At 41.9% G+C, this 21,832-nt stretch overlaps 1 protein-coding gene across 3 annotated transcripts in view; it reads left to right on the plus strand.

The window, feature by feature from the left end:
- Positions 1-21,832, plus strand: part of Sec63 (translocation protein Sec63) — a 249,369-nt gene that overhangs the window by 24,971 nt on the left and 202,566 nt on the right. For all 3 annotated transcript variants that reach the window (XM_071693313.1, XM_071693314.1, XM_071693312.1), the window contains exons 2-4: positions 3,238-3,328; positions 3,603-3,717; positions 3,887-3,992. In XM_071693313.1, coding sequence (XP_071549414.1) covers positions 3,238-3,328; positions 3,603-3,717; positions 3,887-3,992 — 312 coding nt within the window. The remainder of the gene's footprint in view (positions 1-3,237; positions 3,329-3,602; positions 3,718-3,886; positions 3,993-21,832) is intronic.

Here is a 21,832-nt window from a genome sequence, read left to right on the forward strand (position 1 = left end):
CTTACTCGATTAAACCACCTCACACCACGTATTGTCCTCAAACATTTAATTTCCAATGTATCCACCCACCTCAGCAGAACCCCTTTCTATAGCCCATGCTTCACAACCATATCACATTGTTGGAACCACTATTTTTTCAAACATACCCATTTTTGCTTTGAGATAACAGTCTTGCCTTCCACACATTCTTCAGCACTCCTAGAACCTTCACCCCCTCCCCTACCCTGTGACTCACTTCTCCTTCCATGGTTCCATCTGCTGCTAAGTCCACTCCCAGATATCTGGAACACTTCACTTCCTCCAATTTTTCTCCATTGAAACTTACCTCCCAATTAACTTGTCCTCAACCCTACTGAACCTAATAACCTTGCTCTTATTCACATTTAGTCTCAGCTTCCTTCTTTCACACACTTTACCATACTCAGTCACCAACTTCTGCAGTTTCTTCCCTGAATCAGCCACCAACACTGTATCGTCAGCAAACAACAACTGACTCACTTCGCAAGCCCTGTCATCCAGAACAGACAGCATACTTGTCCCTCTCTTCAAAACTCTTGCATTCACCTCCCTAACCACCCCATCTATAAAGAAATTAAGCAACCATGTAGACATACACACCCCTGCAGCAAACTGACATTCACTGGGAACCAATCACTTTCCTCACTTCTTACTCGTACACATGCCTTACTTCCTTGGTAAAAACTTTTCACTGCTTCTGTCAACTTACCTCCCATTCCATATACTCTTAAAACCGTCCAGAAAACATCTGTATCCACCTTATTATATACACTCTCCAGATCCATAAATGCTACATACAAATCCATCTGTTCTTCTAAGTGTTTCTCACATACATTCATCAAAGCAAACACCTGATCCACACATCTTCTGCCACTTCTGAAACCACACTGCTCTTCCCCAATCTGATGCTCTGTACATGCCTTTAACCCTCTCACTCAATACCCTCCCATATGATTTTCCAGGAATACCCAACCAACTTATGCCTCTGTAATTTGAACACTCACCTTTATCCCTTTTGCCTTTGTACAGTGTCACTATGCATGCATTCCGCCAATCCTCAGGCACTTCACCATGATCCATACATACATTGAATATCCTTACCAACCAATCAGCAACACAGTCACCCCCTTTTTTAATAAATTACACTGTGATGCCATCCAAACCTGCTGCCTTGCTGGCTTTCATCTTCTGCAAAGATTTCACTACCTCTTCTCTGTTTACCAAACCATTTTCTCTGATCCTCATATATTCATAAATGCCCACATATGCACATATACATATCAACATATACATATATACATACACATGCTCAGACATATATATACATACACATGTTCATATTTATACTTGCTTGCCTTCTTCCATTCCTGTTGCCACCCCGCCCCACAATAATACAGCAGTTACTGTCCCCTGCTTCAGCGAAGTAGTGCCAGGAAGACAGACAAAATGGCCACATTCATTCACATTCAGTCTAGCTATCAAGTTTAATGTGTAATGCTTGGAAACCACAGCACCCGATCCACATCCACGCCCCACAGACCTTTCCATTGTTTACCCCAGATGCCTCATGCCATTGTTCAGTCTGTTGACAGCACTTCAATCCAGGTATACCACATCTTTCCAATTCACTCTATTCCTTGTACGCCTCTCATCCTTCTGTATGTTCAGGCCCTGATTACTCAAAATATTTTTCACTCCATCCTTCCACCTCCAATTTGGCCTCCTGCTTTTCCTTTTTCCCTCCACCTCTGACACATATATCCTTTTTGTCAATCTTTCCTCATTCTCTCCAAAGTAAAAACATATGTTTAGATATTTGATGACCTTGCCTAAAGCTCTTTCAATATCTACATGAACAAAACAGGAGCATGGGGTATAGTATAGGCAAATAAAAAATTCCTTTTTGCATTACGGAACATTAAAAATGCTGAAGTAATTTCGTTACACAAAGTGGTGTGACAACTTTGTTGCACATGTGCTTACCATTTTTCACTGGGACACTATGCATGACTGAAAATAAAAGCTGTGTGGTTGAAACAGTAGAATAGTTTGTTGAGCGGTGGAATATGATCAGAAAATGAGAATTGTAGATAAATGTGATATGTTGATTAGTTGTACTGAATATGTGAGAGATAATACTTCATGATGTTATGTCAAGCTTTTCTTTTTATCAGGTATATTTGTCATAATTGAAGGCATACAATCTGTACACTTTGCAAAATGGCAATAAGCCATCATAGCTTGAATTTGGTAAAGCAAATATATACCAGCTTTATTGCCAGGTACTGCTATGCCTAATAGTCAGTCAGGCCATCATTCAAGATGCTTTACTGAAAGACATTCCTGTGATCCAATATTGCTTGTGGAAAATGACCCATACCCTTATCACAGTTATGATTTGTGCTCCCATGCTACCCTAAGGCAAAGAAAAATCCCAGAAGAAACACTGTACTAAATGCACGAAGACTGTAATGTCTTTCTAACACAGCTTTGTTTTCAGGCATACCATATGCTGTGAGATTACTGAAATGGTATGTTGGTATTATTGGTACTGGTAATAAGGAGTCAGAAAGTAGCCGATACAATCTTATCTTTTTTTTCTCTTTCATACTTGATTGCCGTTTCCCACATTGGCAAGGTAGTGCCAGGAACAGACGAAGGAAGGCCAAATCTTCTTACATCCATTCTCTAGCTGTCATGTGTAATGCACTGAAACCACAGCTCCTTATGGACATCCAGGCCCCACAAACTTTTTCAAGGTTTCCCCTTGATGCTTCACATACCCTGGTTCAGTCTTGGCTCATATATATTTATTTTCAAATGTCAACATAGGCAATAGGAAATGAAGTAGAAAGAATGTAATAAGAACTGTGAAGTGAAGGTATTTGTGTATAGTATGTGTTGAACAGGGACGACAACTTGTAAGCTTGGCAACATGTACTGCTGTGAAACTTCATCTGATGGCTCGTCATGCTCATAAGTAAAGTTTTACAAATTATTATATGTATATTGTGATGATTGATAGTGTCACATGAAGAGAATGGGTGAAGTACAGAGAACTGTTTGGCTTTTGCAGGATCGATGTGTAAAGTTTACCTAACTTAGTAATAGAAGTAAATGAAATTCTCTTCTGTCAAAGTATTGAGTTTTTATTTGTAAAGGTTAAGTGCCTCCCTGTGTTACTTTCATTTACAATGATTGTTTTTATTTTTCGTAAAGAACAGGAAAAGGATCGCTGTGAGGTATTCCAAAGAAAGCATGCCAGACTCAAGAAGCCAGAAAAATGGAAAGGGCTTCGCAAGACCACTCAGTAAGGCACCCATTTTAGTTTTCAAAGATAAGGCTTATCTGATTTTGAGAATACTTGTATTTTGTTCCTAGAGTGAGAAAGATTATAAGTTTTTGAGTGTCAAAGAGTATCTTGGTCTTTAATTTGCAAAGAATTTATCTTGGGATTGTCACGTTCTTATTGGAATGGATTTTCCTTTTCTGACTTTTTTACAGTACTTGTTTGAAAATTGAGGTAGATTTTGACAGTTTACTCTGTTTGAAAGTCTGACATTATTTTTTTCTCATCCCAACAGGCGTCTTTTGATAGTTGGAGGATGGGTTCTGATGGCCTGTCTTGTGTACAAGCTCCAGCAGTTTGATTATGAATATGCAAACTTTGACCCATATGATATTCTTGGGGTTGGCGTGGTTAGTTTCATTTCTTTTTTTTTTTTTTTTTACCTCTAACATGAAGAAAACAGAAATGTTGTAACATAAATTGTAGTATTGTCCTAAAGTGCTCCCTAAAGTGCAATTTGATTTTTGTTATCAATTTATCATATTTCATATCTTGTATTTTATATATCTATCTCTTTAGGGGTCATCCATAGCAGAGATCAAGAAAGCATACAGGAAGCAGTCTCTCATATACCATCCAGATAAACCTACTGGAGATGAACGAAAGTTTATGAGGTTGAATAAAGGTAAGAAAGTGATAGGTTGAATAAGAAATGAATCCTGCTAAAGCGTATGGCAGTTGTCTGTAAAATTGGAATTTTGCATGGAATTGATGAAGATATTGTATTTCATGAATAGATATATGAATCACTGGCTCTCACAGAAGAGCATTTTTGTATAGGATCTCAAACATATCATTCACATCATGTCTCTTGGTCCTATTTACCAACTCTCATTTTACACTCAGATGCTCATTTGATCTTGCTTTTATTTTTTCTTTCATTGAACATCTCCACTTGTCACAGTCATATACTATATTTTTGTGGGTATTTCTTTTGTTTTAGTTTTTTTCCTAATTCTGTGAAATATTATAATTTCTTATCCTGTTCTGTCCATTGATACTGCAACCCCTTTCTTAAAAATATGTTTCTGTGGCTTGCTCTTTGTCAACTATCTTTTGTTAACCCACATTAACTAATTTATGATATACAGTAGTAGGCTTGCCACTCCCCTCCAGTCATGTTCATGTTACATGTCTGCTGGAACTTTTGTCTTTAATTAGAGTTGATAGAGTTGATAGAGATGCTCTGTGGAAGGTATTAAGAATATATGGTGTGGGAGGCAAGTTGTTAGAAGCAGTGAAAAGTTTTTATCAAGGATGTATGGCATGTGTACGTGTAGGAAGAGAGGAAAGTGATTGGTTCTCATTGAATGTAGGTTTGCGGCAGGGGTGTGTGATGTCTCCATGGTTGTTTAATTTGTTTATGGATGGGGTTGTTAGGGAGGTGAATGCAAGAGTTTTGGAAAGAGGGGCAAGTATGAAGTCTGTTGGGGATGAGAGAGCTTGGGAAGTGAGTCAGTTGTTGTTCGCTGATGATACAGCGCTGGTGGCTGATTCATGTGAGAAACTGCAGAAGCTGGTGACTGAGTTTGGTAAAGTGTGTGAAAGAAGAAAGTTAAGAGTAAATGTGAATAAGAGCAAGGTTATTAGGTACAGTAGGGTTGAGGGTCAAGTCAATTGGGAGGTAAGTTTGAATGGAGAAAAACTGGAGGAAGTGAAGTGTTTTAGATATCTGGGAGTGGATCTGGCAGCGGATGGAACCATGGAAGCGGAAGTGGATCATAGGGTGGGGGAGGGGGCGAAGATTCTGGGAGCCTTGAAGAATGTGTGGAAGTCGAGAACATTATCTCGGAAAGCAAAAATGGGTATGTTTGAAGGAATAGTGGTTCCAACAATGTTGTATGGTTGCGAGGCGTGGGCTATGGATAGAGTTGTGCGCAGGAGGATGGATGTGCTGGAAATGAGATGTTTGAGGACAATGTGTGGTGTGAGGTGGTTTGATCGAGTAAGTAACGTAAGGGTAAGAGAGATGTGTGGAAATAAAAAGAGCGTGGTTGAGAGAGCAGAAGAGGGTGTTTTGAAATGGTTTGGGCACATGGAGAGAATGAGTGAGGAAAGATTGACCAAGAGGATATATGTGTCGGAGGTGAGGGAACGAGGAGAAGTGGGAGACCAAATTGGAGGTGGAAAGATCTAGTAAAAAGATTTCGTGTGATCGGGGCCTGAACATGCAGGAGGGTGAAAGGTTGGCAAGGAATAGAGTGAATTGGATCGATGTGGTATACCGGGGTTGACGTGCTGTCAGTGGATTGAACCAGGGCATGTGAAGCGTCTGGGGTAAACCATGGAAAGCTGTGTAGGTATGTATATTTGCGTGTGTGGACGTATGTATATACATGTGTATGGGGATGGGTTGGGCCATTTCTTTCGTCTGTTTCCTTGCGCTACCTCGCAAACGCGGGAGCCAAAAAAAAAAAAAGTTTTTAAAAAGTTTTATTACTGGAGTAGATGAGAAAATGATTTTATCTCTATATTTCCTGCATGTTGTACAAGATGACTAAAGGGGGCTGAAGAGGAAAGCTGGAAACCCCCGTTCTTGTATTTCAGTTTCTAAAAGAAGGAACAGAAGAAGTAGCCAAGAAAGGAGCACTCATCCTCATCGAAGGCTTAGGCTGGGGTGTCTGAATGTGTGTGGATGTAACCAAGATGAGAAGAGAGGAGGGATAGGTAGTATGATTGGGGAAAGAAACCTGGATGTTCTGGCTCTCGAGTGAGAAAAAGCTCAAGGTTAAAGGGGAAGAATGGTTTTTAGATGTCCTAAAAAAAAAAGCTCAAAGTTAAAGGGGAAGAATTGTTTGGAAATGTCCTAGTAGTAAAGTCAGGGGTTGGCGAGAGGATAAGAGCCAAGGAAGGAGTAGCACTGTTCCTATGCAGGAGTTGCATGAATGTGTAATTGAGTGTAAGGAAGTAAATCCCAGAATGTAGTGGGTGAAACTGAAAGTGGATGGCGAAAGATGCATGATTGTTGCTTATGCACTTGACCATGAAAAAAAAGATGAGAGGCAAATGTTTTGGGAGCAGCTCAGTGAGTGTGTCAGCAGTTTTCATCTAATAAAACGGAAGCTTAAATGTGAAGTTGAATGATGGGGCAGTTGAGGGTATAATTGGGGTGCAAAGGGTATTCAGAGTTATGAATGGAAATGGTGAACAGTTTTTGGATTAGTGTGCTGAAAAAGGATTAGTGATTGGTAATACCTGGTTTAAAAAGAGGGATATTCACATACATGTGTGTATATCAATATCTGTATATATAAAAGAAGAGTGAATGTTGGGGTGAAGAGGGTGGTGAGAGTAAGTGAGCTTGAGAAGGAGACCTGTGTGAGGAAGTACCAGGAGAGACTGAGTACAGAATGGAAAAAGGTGAGAACAATGGAAGCAAGGGGAGTGGGGGAGGAATGGGATGTATTTAGGGAATCAGTGATGGATTGTGCAAAAGATGCTTGTGGCATGAGAAGAGTGGGAGGTGGGTTGATTAGAAAGGGTAGTGAGTGGTGGGATGAAGAAGTAAGAGTATTAGTGAAAGAGAAGAGAGAGGCATTTGGACGATTTTTGCAGGGAAAAATTGCAATTGAGTGGGAGATGTATAAAAGAAAGAGACAGGAGGTCGAGAGAAAGGTGCAAGAGGTGAAAAAAAGGGCAAATGAGAGTTGGGGTGAGAGAGTATCATTAAATTTTAGGGAGAATAAAAAGATGTTCTGGAAGGAGGTAAATAAAGTGCGTAAGACAAGGGAGCAAATGGGAACTTCAGTGAAGGGCGCAAATGGGGAGGTGATAACAAGTAGTGGTGATGTGAGAAGGAGATGGAGTGAGTATTTTGAAGGTTTGTTGAATGTGTTTGATGATAGAGTGGCAGATATAGGGTGTTTTGGTCGAGGTGGTGTGCAAAGTGAGAGGGTTAGGGAAAATGATTTGGTAAACAGAGAAGAGGTAGTGAAAGCTTTGCGGAAGATGAAAGCCGGCAAGGCAGCAGGTTTGGATGGTATTGCAGTGGAATTTATTAAAAAAGGGGGTGACTGTATTGTTGACTGGTTGGTAAGGTTATTTAATGTATGTATGACTCATGGTGAGGTGCCTGAGGATTGGCAGAATGCGTGCATAGTGCCATTGTACAAAGGCAAAGGGGATAAGAGTGAGTGCTCAAATTACAGAGGTATAAGTTTGTTGAGTATTCCTGGTAAATTATATGGGAGGGTATTGATTGAGAGGGTGAAGGCATGTACAGAGCATCAGATTGGGGAAGAGCAGTGTGGTTTCAGAAGTGGTAGAGGATGTGTGGATCAGGTGTTTGCTTTGAAGAATGTATGTGAGAAATACTTAGAAAAGCAAATGGATTTGTATGTAGCATTTATGGATCTGGAGAAGGCATATGATAGAGTTGATAGAGATGCTCTGTGGAAGGTATTAAGAATATATGGTGTTGGAGGAAAGTTGTTAGAAGCAGTGAAAAGTTTTTATCGAGGATGTAAGGCATGTGTACGTGTAGGAAGAGAGGAAAGTGATTGGTTCTCAGTGAATGTAGGTTTGCAGCAGGGGTGTGTGATGTCTCCATGGTTGTTTAATTTGTTTATGGATGGGGTTGTTAGGGAGGTAAATGCAAGAGTTTTGGAAAGAGGGGCAAGTATGAAGTCTGTTGGGGATGAGAGAGCTTGGGAAGTGAGTCAGTTGTTGTTCGCTGATGATACAGCGCTGGTGGCTGATTCATGTGAGAAACTGCAGAAGCTGGTGACTGAGTTTGGTAAAGTGTGTGGAAGAAGAAAGTTAAGAGTAAATGTGAATAAGAGCAAGGTTATTAGGTACAGTAGGGTTGAGGGTCAAGTCAATTGGGAGGTGAGTTTGAATGGAGAAAAACTGGAGGAAGTGAAATGTTTTAGATATCTGGGAGTGGATCTGGCAGCGGATGGAACCATGGAAGCGGAAGTGGATCATAGGGTGGGGGAGGGGGCGAAAATTCTGGGGGCCTTGAAGAATGTGTGGAAGTCGAGAACATTATCTCGGAAAGCAAAAATGGGTATGTTTGAAGGAATAGTGGTTCCAACAATGTTGTATGGTTGCGAGGCGTGGGCTATGGATAGAGTTGTGCGCAGGAGGATGGATGTGCTGGAAATGAGATGTTTGAGGACAATTTGTGGTGTGAGGTGGTTTGATCGAGTGAGTAACGTAAGGGTAAGAGAGATGTGTGGAAATAAAAAGAGCGTGGTTGAGAGAGCAGAAGAGGGTGTTTTGAAGTGGTTTGGGCACATGGAGAGAATGAGTGAGGAAAGATTGACCAAGAGGATATATGTGTCGGAGGTGGAGGGAACGAGGAGAAGAGGGAGACCAAATTGGAGGTGGAAAGATGGAGTGAAAAAGATTTTGTGTGATCAGGGCCTGAACATGCAGGAGGGTGAAAGGAGGGCAAGGAATAGAGTGAATTGGAGCGATGTGGTATACCGGGGTTGACGTGCTGTCATTGGATTGAATCAAGGCATGTGAAGCGTCTGGGGTAAACCATGGAAAGCTGTGTAGGTATGTATATTTGCGTGTGTGGACGTATGTATATACATGTCTATGGGGGGGGTTGGGCCATTTCTTTCGTCTGTTTCCTTGCGCTACCTCGCAAACGCGGGAGACAGCGACAAAGTATAAAAAAAAAAAAAAAGATTATTATTTTGCTTTGTAGCTGTCTCCCGCGTTAGCAAGGTATCGCAAGGAAACAGACGAAAGAATGGCCCAACCCACCCACATACACATGTATATACATACACGTCCACACACGCAAATATACATACCTATACATCTCAATGTACACATATATATACACACACAGACATATACATATATACACATGTACATAACTCATACTGTCTGCCTTTATCTATTCCCATCGCCACCTTATCACACATGGAATAACAACCCCCTCTCCCCCCTCATGTGTGCGAGGTAGCGCTAGGAAAAGACAACGAAGGCTCCATTCGTTCACACTCAGTCTCTAGCTGTCATGTAATAATGCACCGAAACCACAGCTCCCTTTCCACATCCAGGCCCCACAGAACTTTCCATGGTTTACCCCAGACGCTTCACATACCCTGATTCAATCCATTGACAGCACGTCGACCCCGGTATACCACGTCGTTCCAATTCACTCTATTCCTTGCATGCCTTTCACCCTCCTGCATGTTCAGGCCCCGATCACACAAAATCTTTTTCACTCCATCTTTCCACCCCCAATTTGGTCTCCCACTTCTCCTCGTTCTCTCCACCTCAGACACATATATCCTCTTGGTCAATCTTTCCTCACTCATTCTCTCCATGTGACCAAACCATTTCAAAACACCCTCTTCTGCTCTCTCAACCACACTCTTTTTATTTCCACACATCTCTCTTACCTTACCCTTACATTACTTACTCGATCAAACCACCTCACACCACATATTGTCCTCAAACATCTCATTTCCAGCACATCCACCCTCCTGCGCACAACTCTAACCATAGCCCACGCCTCGCAACCATACAACATTGTTGGAACCACTATTCCTTCAACCATACCTATTTTTGCTTTCCAAGATAATGTTCTCGACTTCCACACATTCTTCAAGTCTCCCAGAATTTTTGCCCCCTCCCCCACCCTATGATTCACTTCCGCTTCCATGGTTCCATCCGCTACCAGATCCACTCCCAGATATCTAAAACACTTTACTTCCTCCAGTTTTTCTCCATTCAAACTTACCTCCCAATTGACTTGACCCTCAACCCTAGTGTACCTAATAATCTTGCTCTTATTCACATTTACTCTTAACTTTCTTCTTTCACACACTTTACCAAACTCAGTCACCAGCTTCTGCAGTTTCTCACATGAATCAGCCACCAGCGCTGTATCATCAGCAAACAACAACTGACTCACTTCCCAAGCTCTCTCATCCCCAACAGACTTCATACTTGCCCCTCTTTCCAAAACTCTTGCATTCACCTCCCTAACAACCCCATCCATAAACAAATTAAACAACCATGGCGACATCGCACAGCCCTGTCGCAAACCTACATTCACTGAGAACCAATTACTTTCCTCTCTTCTTACACGTACATGCCTTACATCCTCGATAAAAACTTTTCACTGCTTCTAACAACTTGCCTCCCACACCATATATTCTTAATACCTTCCACAGAGCATCTCTATCAACTCTCTCATATGCCTTCTCCAGATCCATAAATGCTACATACAAATCCATTTGCTTTTCTAAGTATTTCACACATACATTCTTCAAAGCAAACACCTGATCCACACATCCTCTACCACTTCTGAAACCACACTGCTCTTCCCCAATCTGATGCTCTGTACATGCCTTCACCCTCTCAATCAATACCCTCCCATATAATTTACCAGGAATACTCAACAAACTTATACCTCTGTAATTTGAGTACTCACTCTTATCCCCTTTGCCTTTGTACAAAGGCACTATGCACGCATTCCGCCAATCTTCAGGCACCTCACCATGAGTCATACATACATTAAATAACCTTACCAACCAGTCAATAATACAGTCAGCCCCTTTTTTAATAAATTCCACTGCAGTACCATCCAAACTTGCTGCCTTGCCGGCTTTCGTCTTCCGTAAAGCTTTTACAGCACCTCGACCAAAACACCCTATATCTGCCACTCTATCATCAAACACATTCAACAAACCTTCAAAATACTCACTCCATCTCCTTCTCACATCACCACTACTTGTTATCACCTCCCCATTTGCGCCCTTCACTGAAGTTTCCATTTGCTCCCTTGTCTTACGCACTTTATGTACCTCCTTCCAGAACATCTTTTTATTCTCCCTAAAATTTAATGATACTCTCTCACCCCAACTCTCATTTGCCCTCTTTTTCACCTCTTACACCTTTCTCTTGACCTCTTTTCTCTTTCTTTTATACATCTCCCACTCAATTGCATTTTTTCCCTGCAAAAATCGTCCAAATCCCTCTCTCTTCTCTTTCACTAATGATATATATATTTTTTTTTTTTATACTTTGTCGCTGTCTCCCGCGTTTGCGAGGTAGCGCAAGGAAACAGACGAAAGAAATGGCCCAACCCCCCCCCATACACATGTATATACATACGTCCACACACGCAAATATACATACCTACACAGCTTTCCATGGTTTACCCCAGACGCTTCACATGCCTTGATTCAATCCACTGACAGCACGTCAACCCCGGTATACCACATCGCTCCAATTCACTCTATTCCTTGCCCTCCTTTCACCCTCCTGCATGTTCAGGCCCCGATCACACAAAATCTTTTTCACTCCATCTTTCCACCTCCAATTTGGTCTCCCTCTTCTCCTTGCTCCCTCCACCTCCGACACATATATCCTCTTGGTCAATCTTTCCTCACTCATCCTCTCCATGTGCCCAAACCACTTCAAAACACCCTCTTCTGCTCTCTCAACCACGCTCTTTTTATTTCCACACATCTCTCTTACCCTTACGTTACTCACTCGATCAAACCACCTCACACCACACATTGTCCTCAAACATCTCATTTCCAGCACATCCATCCTCCTGCGCACAACTCTATCCATAGCCCACGCCTCGCAACCATACAACATTGTTGGAACCACTATTCCTTCAAACATACCCATTTTTGCTTTCCGAGATAATGTTCTCGACTTCCACACATTCTTCAAGGCCCCCAGAATTTTCGCCCCCTCCCCCACCCTATGATCCACTTCCGCTTCCATGGTTCCATCCGCTGCCAGATCCACTCCCAGATATCTAAAACACTTCACTTCCTCCAGTTTTTCTCCATTCAAACTCACCTCCCAATTGACTTGACCCTCAACCCTACTGTACCTAATAACCTTGCTCTTATTCACATTTACTCTTAACTTTCTTCTTCCACACACTTTACCAAACTCAGTCACCAGCTTCTGCAGTTTCTCACATGAATCAGCCACCAGCGCTGTATCATCAGCGAACAACAACTGACTCACTTCCCAAGCTCTCTCATCCCCAACAGACTTCATACTTGCCCCTCTTTCCAAAACTCTTGCATTTACCTCCCTAACAACCCCATCCATAAACAAATTAAACAACCATGGAGACATCACACACCCCTGCCGCAAACCTACATTCACTGAGAACCAATCACTTTCCTCTCTTCCTACACGTACACATGCCTTACATCCTCGATAAAAACTTTTCACTGCTTCTAACAACTTTCCTCCCACACCATATATTCTTAATACCTTCCACAGAGCATCTCTATCAACTCTATCATATGCCTTCTCCAGATCCATAAATGCTACATACAAATCCATTTGCTTTTCTAAGTATTTCTCACATACATTCTTCAAAGCAAACACCTGATCCACACATCCTCTACCACTTCTGAAACCACACTGCTCTTCCCCAATCTGATGCTCTGTAAATGCCTTCACCCTCTCAATCAATACCCTCCCATATAAGTTACCAGGAATACTCAACAAACTTATACCTCTGTAATTTGAGCACTCACTCTTATCCCCTTTGCCTTTGTACAATGGCACTATGCACGCATTCCGCCAATCCTCAGGCACCTCACCATGAGTCATACATACATTAAATAACCTTACCAACCAGTCAACAATACAGTCACCCCCTTTTTTAATAAATTCCACTGCAATACCATCCAAACCTGCTGCCTTGCTGGCTTTCATCTTCCGCAAAGCTTTCACTACCTCTTCTCTGTTTACCAAATCATTTTCCCTAACCCTCTCACTTTGCACACCACCTCGACCAAAACACCCTATATCTGCCACTCTATCATCAAACACATTCAACAAACCTTCAAAATACTCACTCCATCTCCTTCTCACATCACCACTACTTGTTATCACCTCCCCATTTGCGCCCTTCACTGAAGTTCCCATTTGCTCCCTTGTCTTACGCACTTTATTTACCTCCTTCCAGAACATCTTTTTATTCTCCCTAAAATTTAATGTTTTTTTTTTTTTTTTTTTTTTTTTTTTTTTTTTTTTTTTCGCTGTCTCCCGCGTTTGCGAGGTAGCGCAAGGAAACAGACGAAAGAAATGGCCCAACCCCCCCCCCCCATACACATGTACATACACACATCCACACACGCAAATATACATACCTACACAGCTTTCCATGGTTTACCCCAGACGCTTCACATGCCTTGATTCAATCCACTGACAGCACGTCAACCCCTGTATACCACATCGCTCCAATTCACTCTATTCCTTGCCCTCCTTTCACCCTCCTGCATGTTCAGGCCCCGATCACACAAAATCTTTTTCACTCCATCTTTCCACCTCCAATTTGGTCTCCCTCTTCTCCTCGTTCCCTCCACCTCCGACACATATATCCTCTTGGTCAATCTTTCCTCACTCATTCTCTCCATGTGCCCAAACCATTTCAAAACACCCTCTTCTGCTCTCTCAACCACACTCTTTTTATTTCCACACATCTCTCTTACCCTTACGTTACTTACTCGATCAAACCACCTCACACCACACATTGTCCTCAAACATCTCATTTCCAGCACATCCATCCTCCTGCGCACAACTCTATCCATAGCCCACGCCTCGCAACCATACAGCATTGTTGGAACCACTATTCCTTCAAACATACCCATTTTTGCTTTCCGAGATAATGTTCTCGACTTCCACACATTTTTCAAGGCTCCCAAAATTTTCGCCCCCTCCCCCACCCTATGATCCACTTCCGCTTCCATGGTTCCATCCGCTGACAGATCCACTCCCAGATATCTAAAACACTTCACTTCCTCCAGTTTTTCTCCATTCAAACTCACCTCCCAATTGACTTGACCCTCAACCCTACTGTACCTAATAACCTTGCTCTTATTCACATTTACTCTTAACTTTCTTCTTTCACACACTTTACCAAACTCAGTCACCAGCTTCTGCAGTTTCTCACATGAATCCGCCACCAGCGCTGTATCATCAGCGAACAACAACTGACTCACTTCCCAAGCTCTCTCATCCCCAACAGACTTCACACTTGCCCCTCTTTCCAGGACTCTTGCATTTACCTCCCTAAGAACCCCATCCATAAACAAATTAAACAACCATGGAGACATCACACACCCCTGCCGCAAACCTACATTCACTGAGAACCAATCACTTTCCTCTCTTCCTACACGTACACATGCCTTACATCCTCGATAAAAACTTTTCACTGCTTCTAACAACTTGCCTCCCACACCATATATTCTTAATACCTTCCACAGAGCATCTCTATCAACTCTATCATATGCCTTCTCCAGATCCATAAATGCTACATACAAATCCATTTGCTTTTCTAAGTATTTCTCACATACATTCTTCAAAGCAAACACCTGATCCACACATCCTCTACCACTTCTGAAACCGCACTGCTCTTCCCCAATCTGATGCTCTGTACATGCCTTCACCCTCTCAATCAATACCCTCCCATATAATTTACCAGGAATACTCAACAAACTTATACCTCTGTAATTTGAGCACTCACTCTTATCCCCTTTGCCTTTGTACAATGGCACTATGCACGCATTCCGCCAATCCTCAGGCACCTCACCATGAGTCATACATACATTAAATAACCTTACCAACCAATCAACAATACAGTCACCCCCTTTTTTAATAAATTCCACTGCAATACCATCCAATCCTGCTGCCTTGCCGGCTTTCATCTTCCGCAAAGCTTTTACTACCTCTTCTCTGTTTACCAAATCATTTTCCCTAACCCTCTCACTTTGCACACCACCTCGACCAAAACACCCTATATCTGCCACTCTGTCATCAGACACATTCAACAAACCTTCAAAATACTCATTCCATCTCCTTCTCACATCACCACTACTTGTTATCACCTCCCCATTTACGCCCTTCACTGAAGTTCCCATTTGCTCCCTTGTCTTACGCACTTTATTTACCTCCTTCCAGAACATCTTTTTATTCTCCCTAAAATTTACTGATAGTCTCTCACCCCAACTCTCATTTGCCCTTTTTTTCACCTCTTGCACCTTTCTCTTGACCTCCTGTCTCTTTATTTTATACTTCTCCCACTCAATTGCATTTTTTCCCTGCAAAAATTTAATGATATATATATATATATATATATATATATATATATATATATATATATATATATATATATATATATATATATATTTTTTTTTTTTTTTTTTTTTTTTTTTTTTTTTTTTATACTTTGTCGCTGTCTCCCGCGTTTGCGAGGTAGCGCAAGGAAACAGACGAAAGAAATGGCCCAACCCCCCCCATACACATGTACATACACACGTCCACACACACAAATATACATACCTACACAGCTTTCCATGGTTTACCCCGGACGCTTCACATGCCTTGATTCAATCCACTGACAGCACGTCAACCCCTGTATACCACATCGCTCCAATTCACTCTATTCCTTGCCCTCCTTTCACCCTCCTGCATGTTCAGGCCCCGATCACACAAAATCTTTTTCACTCCATCTTTCCACCTCCAATTTGGTCTCCCTCTTCTCCTCGTTCCCTCCACCTCCGACACATATATCCTCTTGGTCAATCTTTCCTCACTCATTCTCTCCATGTGCCCAAACCATTTTAAAACACCCTCTTCTGCTCTCTCAACCACGCTCTTTTTATTTCCACACATCTCTCTTACCCTTACGTTACTTACTCGATCAAACCACCTCACACCACACATTGTCCTCAAACATCTCATTTCCAGCACATCCATCCTCCTGCGCACAACTCTATCCATAGCCCACGCCTCGCAACCATACAACATTGTTGGAACCACTATTCCTTCAAACATACCCATTTTTGCTTTCCGGGATAATGTTCTCGACTTCCACACATTTTTCAAGGCTCCCAAAATTTTCGCCCCCTCCCCCACCCTATGATCCACTTCCGCTTCCATGGTTCCATCCGCTGACAGATCCACTCCAAGATATCTAAAACACTTCACTTCCTCCAGTTTTTCACCATTCAAACTCACCTCCCAATTGACTTGACCCTCAACCCTACTGTACCTAATAACCTTGCTCTTATTCACATTTACTCTTAACTTTCTTCTTCCACACACTTTACCAAACTCCGTCACCAGCTTCTGCAGTTTCTCACATGAATCCGCCACCAGCGCTGTATCATCAGCGAACAACAACTGACTCACTTCCCAAGCTCTCTCATCCCCAACAGACTTCATACTTGCCCCTCTTTCCAAGACTCTTGCATTTACCTCCCTAACAACCCCATCCATAAACAAATTAAACAACCATGGAGACATCACACACCCCTGCCGCAAACCTACATTCACTGAGAACCAATCACTTTCCTCTCTTCCTACACGTACACATGCCTTACATCCTCGATAAAAACTTTTCACTGCTTCTAACAACTTGCCTCCCACACCATATATTCTTAATACCTTCCACAGAGCATCTCTATCAACTCTATCATATGCCTTCTCCAGATCCATAAATGCTACATACAAATCCATTTGCTTTTCTAAGTATTTCTCACATACATTCTTCAAAGCAAACACCTGATCCACACATCCTCTACCACTTCTGAAACCACACTGCTCTTCCCCAATCTGATGCTCTGTACATGCCTTCACCCTCTCAATCAATACCCTCCCATATAATTTACCAGGAATACTCAACAAACTTATACCTCTGTAATTTGAGCACTCACTCTTATCCCCTTTGCCTTTGTACAATGGCACTATGCACGCATTCCGCCAATCCTCAGGCACCTCACCATGAGTCATACATACATTAAATAACCTTACCAACCAGTCAACAATACAGTCACCCCCTTTTTTAATAAATTCCACAGCAATACCATCCAAACCTGCTGCCTTGCCGGCTTTCATCTTCCGCAAAGCTTTTACTACCTCTTCTCTGTTTACCAAATCATTTTCCCTAACCCTCTCACTTTGCACACCACCTCGACCCAAACACCCTATATCTGCCACTCTGTCATCAGACACATTCAACAAACCTTCAAAATACTCATTCCATCTCCTTCTCACATCACCACTACTTGTTATCACCTCCCCATTTGCGCCCTTCACTGAAGTTCCCATTTGCTCCCTTGTCTTACGCACCCTATTTACCTCCTTCCAGAACATCTTTTTATTCTCCCTAAAATTTACTGATAGTCTCTCACCCCAACTCTCATTTGCCCTTTTTTTCACCTCTTGCACCTTTCTCTTGACCTCCTGTCTCTTTCTTTTATACTTCTCCCACTCAATTGCATTTTTTCCCTGCAAAAATCGTCCAAATGCCTCTCTCTTCTCTTTCACTAATACTCTTACTTCTTCATCCCACCACTCACTACCCTTTCTAAACAGCCCACCTCCCACTCTTCTCATGCCACAAGCATCTTTTGCGCAATCCATCACTGATTCCCTAAATACATCCCATTCCTCCCCCACTCCCCTTACTTCCATTGTTCTCACCTTTTTCCATTCTGTACATAGTCTCTCCTGATACATATATATATATATATATATATATATATATATATATATATATATATATATATTTGGCATATGATAGAGGATGTGTGGATCAGGTGTTTGCTTTGAAGAATGTATGTGAGAAATACTTAGAAAAGCAAATGGATTTGTATGTAGCATTTATGGATCTGGAGAAGTCATATGATAAGAGTTGATAGAGATGCTCTGTGGAAGGTATTAAGAATATATGGTGTGGGAGGCAAGTTGTTAGAAGCAGTGAAAAGTTTTTATCGAGGATGTAAGGCATGTGTACGTGTAGGAAGAGAGGAAAGTGATTGGTTCTCAGTGAATGTAGGTTTGCGGCAGGGGTGTGTGATGTCTCCATGGTTGTTTAATTTGTTTATGGATGGGGTTGTTAGGGAGGTAAATGCAAGAGTTTTGGAAAGAGGGGCAAGTATGAAGTCTGTTGGGGATGAGAGAGCTTGGGAAGTGAGTGAGTTGTTGTTCGCTGATGATACAGCGCTGGTGGCGGATTCATGTGAGAAACTGCAGAAGCTGGTGACTGAGTTTGGTAAAGTGTGTGGAAGAAGAAAGTTAAGAGTAAATGTGAATAAGAGCAAGGTTATTAGGTACAGTAGGGTTGAGGGTCAAGTCAATTGGGAGGTGAGTTTGAATGGAGAAAAACTGGAGGAAGTGAAGTGTTTTAGATATCTGGGAGTGGATCTGTCAGCGGATGGAACCATGGAAGCGGAAGTGGATCATAGGGTGGGGGAGGGGGCGAAAATTTTGGGAGCCTTGAAAAATGTGTGGAAGTCGAGAACATTATCCCGGAAAGCAAAAATGGGTATGTTTGAAGGAATAGTGGTTCCAACAATGTTGTATGGTTGCGAGGCGTGGGCTATGGATAGAGTTGTGAGCAGGAGGATGGATGTGCTGGAAATGAGATGCTTGAGGACAATGTGTGGTGTGAGGTGGTTTGATCGAGTAAGTAACGTAAGGGTAAGAGAGATGTGTGGAAATAAAAAGAGCGTGGTTGAGAGAGCAGAAGAGGGTGTTTTGAAATGGTTTGGGCACATGGAGAGAATGAGTGAGGAAAGATTGACCAAGAGGATATATGTGTCGGAGGTGGAGGGAACGAGGAGAAGAGGGAGACCAAATTGGAGGTGGAAAGATGGAGTGAAAAGGATTTTGTGTGATCGGGGCCTGAACATGCAGGAGGGTGAAAGGAGGGCAAGAAATAGAGCGAATTGGAGTGATGTGGTATACAGGGGTTGACGTGCTGTCAGTGGATTGAACCAAGGCATGTGAAGCGTCCGGGGTAAACCATGGAAAGCTGTGTAGGTATGTATATTTGCGTGTGTGGACGTGTGTATGTACATGTGTATGGGGGGGGGTTGGGCCATTTCTTTCGTCTGTTTCCTTGCGCTACCTCGCAAACGCGGGAGACAGCGACAAAGTATAAAAAAAAAAAAAAAAATATATATATATATATATATATATATATATTGATTGATTGAGAGGGTGAAGGCATGTACAGAGCATGAGATTGGGGAAGAGCAGTGTGGTTTCAGAAGTGGTAGAGGATGTGTGGATCAGGTGTTTGCTTTGAAGAATGTATGTGAGAAATACTTAGAAAAGCAAATGGATTTGTATGTAGCATTTATGGATCTGGAGAAGGCATATGATAGAGTTGATAGAGATGCTCTGTGGAAGGTATTAAGAATATATGGTGTGGGAGGAAAGTTGTTAGAAACAGTGAAAAGTTTTTATCGAGGATGTAATGCATGTGTACGTGTAGGAAGAGAGGAAAGTGATTGGTTCTCAGTGAATGTAGGTTTGCGGCAGGGGTGTGTGATGTCTCCATGGTTGTTTAATTTGTTTATGGATGGGGTTGTTAGCGAGGTAAATGCAAGAGTTTTGGAAAGAGGGGCAAGTATGAAGTCTGTTGGGGATGAGAGAGCTTGGGAAGTGAGTCAGTTGTTGTTCGCTGATGATACAGCGCTGGTGGCTGATTCATGTGAGAAACTGCAGAAGCTGGTGACTGAGTTTGGTAAAGTGTGTGGAAGAAGAAAGTTAAGAGTAAATGTGAATAAGAGCAAGGTTATTAGGTACAGTAGGGTTGAGGGTCAAGTCAATTGGGAGGTGAGTTTGAATGGAGAAAAACTGGAGGAAGTGAAGTGTTTTAGATATCTGGGAGTGGATCTGGCAGCGGATGGAACCATGGAAGCGGAAGTGGATCATAGGGTGGGGGAGGGGGCGAAAATTCTGGGGGCCTTGAGGAATGTGTGGAAGTCGAGAACATTATCTCAGAAAGCAAAAATGGGTATGTTTGAAGGAATAGTGGTTCCAACAATGTTGTATGGTTGCGAGTCGTGGGCTATGGATAGAGTTGTGCGCAGGAGGATGGATGTGCTGGAAATGAGATGTTTGAGGACAATGTGTGGTGTGAGGTGGTTTGATCGAGTAAGTAACGTAAGGGTAAGAGAGATGTGTGGAAATAAAAAGAGCAGAAGAGGGTGTTTTGAAGTGGTTTGGACACATGGAGAGGATGAGTGAGGAAAGATTGACCAAGAGGATATATGTGTCGGAGGTGGAGGGAGCAAGGAGAAGAGGGAGACCAAATTGGAGGTGGAAAGATGGAGTGAAAAAGATTTTGTGTGATCGGGGCCTGAACATGCAGGAGGGTGAAAGGAGGGCAAGGAATAGAGTGAATTGGAGCGATGTGGTATACCGGGGTTGACGTGCTGTCAGTGGATTGAATCAAGGCATGTGAAGCGTCTGGGGTAAACCATGGAAAACTGTGTAGGTATGTATATTTGCGTGTGTGGACGTATGTATATACATGTGTATGGTGGGGTTGGGCCATTTCTTTCGTCTGTTTCCTTGCGCTACCTCGCAAACGTGGGAGACAGCGACAAAGTATAAAAAAAAAAAAAATATATATATATATATATATATATATATATATATATATATATATATATATATGTTATTTATTTTTTATTTATTTTGCTTTGTCGCTGTCTCCCACGTTAGCAAGGTAGCGCAAGGAAACAGACGAAAGAATGGCCCAACCCACCCACATACACATGTATATGCATACACGTCCATACACGCAAATATACATACCTATACATCTCAATGTACACATATATATACACACACAGACATATGCTAATACAAAAAGTTGTAAGGAGCCATAATTCTTCATTGAAATTTCATATAATGAGCTGTACATGCCTATGCTAGTAATTAATCAGATTGGTATTTTTATGACATTATCATTTCCTGTAGGATAGGTAGATAGCTTCTTTCATATTTTCTAATTTCTTTTTCTGCTGTAGTAAGTCAGTATCAGGAACAAATGAATAGCGATCTCAAAGTCACACCCTGTCTCAAGTTGTCATGTGTAATATAGGGTAGGTAATTAGGTACTCAAGCCAAGAAAGTGTTTTGTTCAGAATTTTTGTACAGAAGCTACTGATTTCCCATTCAAGGTAAGGAATGGGGTATTCCCCATTTCCAGCATTCAGCCAGTTGGTTATAAGAGATTATTCCATATTCAGAAGTCTTTGTAGTTAAAGATTAGCTTAGAAAGGTACTCTGATCTGATTGGTGGTTTCTAAAGTCAGATTGTAATTCATCTGAGGGTACAGTATTATTGGTGGTTTTGTATGCTGGGGTTTTATCCATGACCCTTCCATCTAATTAGAGTAAGATGAAATGTCAATGTTAAAAAGCGCCTTCTGTCCTGATTATAGATAATTAGGAATTGGTGCTTTGTTACTGCTTTGTATTTGCTTTCAGAATCTGAAAGACATAAATCACATGATTTAGATGGTCCAAATCATTTTCAGAAATGATACACCATGGAAAGTTTTGTGGGGCCTGGATGTGGAAAGGGAGCTGTTGTTTCGGTGCATTATACATGACAGTTAGAGACTGAGTGTGAACGAATGTGGCCTTTGTTGTCTTTTCCTAGTGCTACCTCGAGCACATGCTGGGGGAGGGGGTTGTTATTTCATG

Source organism: Panulirus ornatus, chromosome 55, assembly GCF_036320965.1.
Source record: "Panulirus ornatus isolate Po-2019 chromosome 55, ASM3632096v1, whole genome shotgun sequence".
NCBI classification, from domain to species: Eukaryota; Metazoa; Arthropoda; class Malacostraca; order Decapoda; family Palinuridae; genus Panulirus; species Panulirus ornatus.